Genomic DNA, 6,967 nt, shown 5'->3' with positions numbered 1-6,967 from the left:
GTCTGTCTCTCTCTGTCTCTGTCTCTCTCTGTCTCTGTCTCTCTCTGTCTCTCTCTGTCTCTCTGTCTCTCTGTCTCTCTCTCTCTCTCTCTCTCTCTCTCTCTTTCTCCCTCCCTCTCTCTCTCCCTCTCTCTCTCCCTCTCTCTCTCCCTCTCTCTGTTTCTCTCCCTCTCCCTCCCTCCCTGTCTCTCTCCCTCTGCAAAAACTACATTATCTTCCTTAATTCTACTAGCTTCTCTCTTTCAGTTCCCTCTCATTCACCACGCATATAGCTTGTTTGTACACAGTTGTTTGCATGTTGTCTCCTCCACTAGATAGTCCCTGTTCTATCTATCTTTTGCCTTTCTTTGTATTCCCAGTACTTAGCACAGTGCCTGACATGCAGTAGGTACTTAATAAATGTTGACCAGCCAGAGTGGACCATTTTTACATCCTTCAACCTTTATTCTTTTTTGGTAAGTCCATTTGGTAGGGGCGCCATACTCTGAGGACTGGAAGTTCTGTGGTGACTAATGAGGTAGCTGAAAGTTCCTTTGTAGTTCCTTAAGTGCATATCTAAATCACTAATGTTCCATTTACCACCCCAACCCCCATATCGTTCCATTTGCTAATGGGTTTTATTGAATGAATGTTTGCAGGCCCTTTGTACTTAGATGCTTTTGGTCTTTTGCTTCTAGGGATAAATGGATTGATGAATGGATGGATGGATAGATATATGGATGGATATATAGATTATTTTACTGAGCTTTTTTGTACTAAATTGCTTATGAACATTGTTATTTAAAAATAAACACAATCAATCAAAAAAGAAGGGGTAAAATGCTGCCAGGATAGCATCTCTTTATGGACTTAGTGTATTTTGGATTACTTGCAATCTTGTTAGATTTCCAAATATATGATATGTGTTCCCGTTCTACTGTATAGGACATATAATAAAACACATCACTTCTCATCACACACATCTATAATGTTCTCCTCTTACTGATTTCCTTTTAGATTCATTTATTTTTCTCTGTCTTTTCCCCCCCAGGATGAAAGAATGATGTGATGGATATAACTATGGGCTGCTGTACGGGCACAGGACCTCCTCCCTCCTGCCTTGTACTCCTGCTTCTCAAGCTTTTGGCCAGTGTTTCCCAGGGTCTCCCAGGGACAGGACCTCTGGGGTTCCACTTTACACATTCCATTTATAATGCTACAGTGTATGAGAACTCAGCAGCAAGGACCTATGTCAACAGCCAGAGCAGAATGGGTATCATCTTGTCAGATCTCTCCTGGGACATCAAATACAGAATAGTGTCTGGGGATGAAGAAGGCTTCTTCAAAGCAGAGGAAGTTATCATTGCAGACTTCTGTTTTCTCAGAATAAGAACTAAAGGTGGCAATTCTGCCATACTTAATAGAGAAATACAGGACAATTATTTATTGATTGTAAAAGGTTCTGTCAGAGGAGAGGATCTAGAAGCATGGACCAAAGTGAATATACAGGTTTTGGATATGAATGATTTGAGACCTTTGTTTTCACCAACAACATACTCTGTTACAATAGCAGAAAGCACACCCTTAAGGACTAGCATCGCCCAGGTAACAGCTACCGATGCTGACATCGGTTCTAATGGTGAATTCTACTATTACTTTAAAAACAAAGTTGACCTCTTTTCTGTTCACCCTACAAGTGGTGTAATCTCTCTAAGTGGGAGGTTAAATTATGATGAGAAGAACAGGTATGATCTTGAAGTTTTGGCAGTGGACCGGGGGATGAAACTTTATGGTAACAATGGTGTCAGCAGCACAGCAAAGCTTTATGTTCATATTGAACGGATCAATGAACATGCACCAACTATCAGTGTGGTCACACACATCCCCTTCCTATTGGACAAGGAGCCCACATACGCAGTGGTTAATGTTGATGACCTAGATGAGGGTGCAAATGGAGAGATTGAATCAATTTCCATTGTGGCTGGAGATCCTTTGGAACAGTTTCTCCTAGTAAAGGAAGGGAAATGGATGAATGAGTACAAAATTAAGGAGAGGAAGTCAATTGACTGGGAGGGCTTTCCTTATGGCTACAATCTTACCCTTCAAGCAAAGGACAAGGGTTCTCCGCAGAAGTTTTCAGCAGTAAAAGTAGTCCATATTGCCAATCCACAGAAAGATAACATCCCCATCAGATTTGAGAAGGAAACCTACAATGTCTCCATTAGTGAATTTTCACCTCCTGGAGTTGTGGTCGCCATTGTTAAACTGACCCCAGAGCCACCAGGAGTAGAATACAGAATATCTCCTGGTGAGGATGCCGAGTATTTTAAGATTAATCCAAGGTCTGGTCTGATAGTCACAGCACAGCCCCTGGATGTCATCAGGAAAGAAGTTTATGAGCTAGGGGTGTCAAACAAAGAAGGTGATTTGAAAGCACAAGTCACCGTCAGCTTAGAAGATGCCAATGATCATACTCCTGAGTTCCAGCAGCCATTCTATGAAGCTTTTGTTAATGAGAGTGTGCCTGTGGGTACAAGCGTGTTGTCAGTTTCAGCTTCCGATAAGGACAAGGGAGAGAATGGGTATATTACATACAGTATTGCTAGCCTCAGTGCATTACCATTTTCTATTAACCAGTTTACAGGTATTATTCGTACAACTGAGGAACTGGATTTTGAATCCTCTCCAGAAAATTATAGGTTCATTGTGAGGGCCTCTGACTGGGGTTCACCTTATCGACATGAAAGTGAGGTAAATGTGACCATTCGCATAGGAAATGTCAATGACAACAGACCCTTGTTTGAAAAAGTGGCCTGCCAGGGAGTCATTTCATATGACTTCCCTGTTGGGGGACACATTACTGCTGTGTCGGCCATAGATATTGATGAACTGGAACTGGTAAAGTACAAAATCATCTCTGGAAATGAACTTGGCTTTTTTTATTTAAATCCTGACTCAGGTGTCTTACAACTTAAACAGTCCTTGATTAACTCTGGTGTAAAGAATGGTAACTTTGGCCTCAGGATCACAGCCACTGATGGGGAGAATTTTGCAGATGCCATGTTTGTTAACATTTCAGTCTTGCAGGGAAAGGTATCTTCTAAAAGCTTCAGTTGTAGAGAAACTCGAGTGGCACAAAAGTTAGCAGAAAAACTCCTCATCAAAGCGAAAGCCAATGGGAGACTGAATTCTGAAGATGGGTTTCTTGACTTTTATTCTGTTAATAGGCAGGGACCCCATTTTGACAAATCCTTTCCTTCTGATATTGCTGTCAAGGAGGACCTGCCAGTTGGTGCTAACATCTTGAAAATAAAAGCCTTTGATGCAGACTCTGGCTTCAATGGGAAGGTGGTTTTCACAATCTCTGATGGTAATACAGATAGTTGCTTCAACATTGACATGGAAACAGGTCAGCTTAAAGTTCTGATGCCAATGGACCGAGAACAAACGGACCTTTACCTTCTTAACATTACAATTTATGATTTAGGGAAGCCCCAGAAATCCTCATGGAGGTTACTGACTGTTAATGTGGAGGATGCCAATGACAATAGGCCCATTTTCTTGCAGGAGAGTTACTCTGTTAATATTCTAGAAAGTTCAAGTATTGGTACTGAAATCATTCAAGTAGAAGCCAGAGATAAAGACTTGGGATCCAATGGTGAAGTGACTTACTCGGTATTAACAGACGCACAGCAATTTTCCATCAATAGTTCAACTGGGATAGTTTATGTAGCTGATCAGCTGGACCGGGAATCCAAAGCAAACTACTCTTTAAAAATAGAGGCCAGGGACAAATCTGAGAGTGGCCAGCAGCAATTTTCTGTGGTTACTCTTAAGGTTTTCTTAGATGATGTCAATGATTGCTCCCCTACTTTTATACCAACTAGCTACAGTGTAAAGGTCCTTGAAGATCTTCCAGTTGGCACAGTCATCGCATGGTTGGAAACCCATGATCCGGATCTTGGCTTGGGAGGTCAAGTGCGTTACTCCTTGGTGAATGACTATAATGGGAGATTTGAAATTGATAAAGCCAGTGGGGCCATTCGTTTGAGCAAAGAGCTTGATTATGAGAAGCAACAGTTCTACAACCTCACTGTCCGTGCAAAAGACAAAGGGCGCCCAGTGTCTTTGTCATCTGTTTCCTTTGTGGAGGTGGAAGTGGTAGACGTCAATGAAAACCTTCATACTCCTTATTTCCCAGACTTTGCTGTTGTTGGATCTGTAAAGGAAAACTCCCGTATTGGAACAAGTGTATTGCAGGTGACTGCGAGAGATGAGGATTCTGGAAGGGATGGGGAGATCCAGTATTCTATCAGGGATGGCAGTGGTCTCGGAAGGTTTAACATAGATGACGAAAGTGGTAAGTTTAAACATAAAGGCGAAAGTGATTGCTTTACCTTCTATAAATGTTCGTGGAGAAGCAAAATGATGGGTTTATGCACCAGTGAATCCAACTTCATTGTACTGAACTCAGTTAAATTGCAAACATGCATTTGATGCCAAGTTGACATACGTTAAAAGCTGTTGCTATAACATTCACATGGGGGCTAAGGGAGGGGGCTTTTTGATTTAGTAATTCAGTTTTCTGTGGGAGCCCCAGGATTTTTATTAGTCACTGGCTCAGTTACCGCTGTCACTTTATCTTTTGATAGCTGCAAATAACTATTGTCACCTCTGTTGATTGCACTCTTGACCCTCATGAAAATATAGGGACTCAGTAAAGTAAATTATGGCAGAATTGGCTTTAAATTAGAAGTGTGAAATGGATTCTCAAATGGATTTCACATCCTACTTCTTCCTTTTGCCATGGTGCTTTTTTCTGTAATGATATTGAATCAATTGTTTGGTTTCTATCGTTTTTCATGGACCTATTACAGCTTTAAACAATGAGCACTGACATTCAGCATGCTCTGAAATAGCCTGGTCTTAATCGGGATAGTTTTGTGTGTGTGTGTGTGTGTGTGTGTGTGTGTGTGTACACATACATAGACATGGTATAAAATCAGATAATTTTACTATGTAAATTAATTCTCTGTAAGACATGGAATTTTTAAAGGTGAGCAGATATGATTCCATACCTCTACAGCAGCTCAATTGTAACCCATTCAGCCTCCCATATATGCATGGAATTATGTTTGCATGTATGTATTTTTATGTGTCAAGTATACGTTATAAACATATATATATTCATATACATAAATCTAACTGTTCCTCTGATAATAGTGCATATTTAATTGATCATCTCTTCCAGATTGTAAGTTACTTAAGACCATCTTTATCATCTCAGTATTCTGCAAAGTCCTTGAAACAAAATACAGTGTTTTGTATGCAATAGATGCCCAGGGGATTTTGATGACCATTCTTTACATTCTAAGTGTTGTAATATCCATTAATATTACTAGCACAGATGTAATATGAAAGGGAGAAATTTTAGCACGTAAATTAGAAAGAATAAGATAGCTTGGTATACTGGACAGTTAGTCTCATTGCCTGGAAGACTTAAGTTCAGGTCCAGACTTTGATATATATTAGCTGTATGACCTTGGGCAAGTCACCTAACTTCAGTACTCTAGACACCTCCTTATGAGTATGACTTGCAGAAGAAACACTGACTTGTATTGATAGAGGAAATTAAGTGTCTTTACCTGGGAACTCCCTATACTAATAAAATCACAGGTCTAGACCTTATCCTTATTACAGTTGGAGTAGATGGTGTTATCATCTTTTGCCCATCAAACATCAACTTCACATTAATCTATTTTAAAAATAAATTTTGTTTATATCTTTTGTTTTTATATCACCAACATTTCCCAATCTATTCCTCCTTTCCTTCTCTGCCCTTCCATCTCCCTGCCATCTCTTACAATAAGGAAGAAAAAGTAGGGAGGAAATACCAGTTCAGTAGAACTAACCAACATATTAAAAAAGAGACACCTATGAAATATTTGAATTTTAGGTTTAGCTCCCCAATTCTGAGTAACAAATTCCTAGGCTTAAATGATACTGGATGGAATCATGAAATTGGAGTTAAATAGACCTGATTTTGAATATTGCTTCAGATACTCACTACCTATGTGACCCTGCATAAGTCACAATATTTCTGTCCCTCAGTTTTCTTGTCCATAAAATGAGAGAGTTGTATTTGATATCCTCTAAGGCTGGGAACAAATCAATGAGCCTATGTTTTCATAGCCAAAATGAAGCAGATTATTAAAATAATTGTGTAGTATGTTGAAGCCTCAAATCAAGTAAATTTTATTATGTAATATTTATTGATGTGTTAGGCTTTGTTGTGAACTGGCTGTCCTCCATGCTTGGAATATCATTTCTCTTTATCTCTATCTCTTAGTTTCTCTGACTTCTTTTAGCACTCATATCAATATCTTCTGCAGGAATCCTGCCTTAGTTACCTACAGTCTTCCCTCTAAGATTGTGCTGTCTACACTGTCTGTATGTTACTATAGTTATTTCACTGTTATCTCTTCCAATGGAATGAATTCATTGAGGATGGGGACAGTATTTTTACTTTTTTGGGGTGGGAGGGGCAAAATCACTTAGCACAGTGTTTAGTACATGATAAGAATTTAGCAATCTCTTGTTGACTGATTGAATAAATGAATGACTGATCTGTAGCACATAAGGAAAAATATAGTTGAATCCTGGAGTTCTCTGAGGATGACAGCTTCATCCCCTTGCCAGCCCCGTCTGTAAAACTACACCGAGCTACAATGAAATTGTTTTGTTGTGTTTTTTAAACGAAATTCTATCTAGTTTCCTTTTAATGGAACAAAGTCTAGGTGATAATGGGCTAAATTTTCATCATTTGTGTGTTTCTATGTATTTTTTCCTCATTCTGAGTGTTAGAATATAAAATGTGTGTGTAATTACATAGGTTGAAAACTACCCTTTTAATTTTTGGCTCTGATGGTTTTCATTTATGTTTAAAAAATAAATAACTATACTTTCTCTGTTCACAACATTCACTACC

At 39.2% G+C, this 6,967-nt stretch overlaps 1 protein-coding gene across 4 annotated transcripts in view; it reads left to right on the top strand.

Moving 5' to 3' along the window:
- The window catches only part of FAT3 (FAT atypical cadherin 3), a 760,616-nt gene that overhangs the window by 185,627 nt on the left and 568,022 nt on the right, over positions 1–6,967 (top strand). For all 4 annotated transcript variants that reach the window (XM_069080441.1, XM_069080440.1, XM_069080439.1 and 1 more), the window contains one exon: positions 1,031–4,339. In XM_069080441.1, coding sequence (XP_068936542.1) covers positions 1,048–4,339 — 3,292 coding nt within the window. In that variant the 5' untranslated portion in view covers positions 1,031–1,047. The remainder of the gene's footprint in view (positions 1–1,030; positions 4,340–6,967) is intronic.

This window comes from Petaurus breviceps, unplaced genomic scaffold, assembly GCF_028583685.1.
Source record: "Petaurus breviceps papuanus isolate PSGF00001 unplaced genomic scaffold, PetGlider_PUasm1.0 91133, whole genome shotgun sequence".
Lineage (NCBI taxonomy): Eukaryota > Metazoa > Chordata > Mammalia > Diprotodontia > Petauridae > Petaurus > Petaurus breviceps.
The sequence above is the reverse complement of the archived record's forward strand: the minus strand, read 5'-3'. Positions and strand labels throughout refer to the sequence as shown.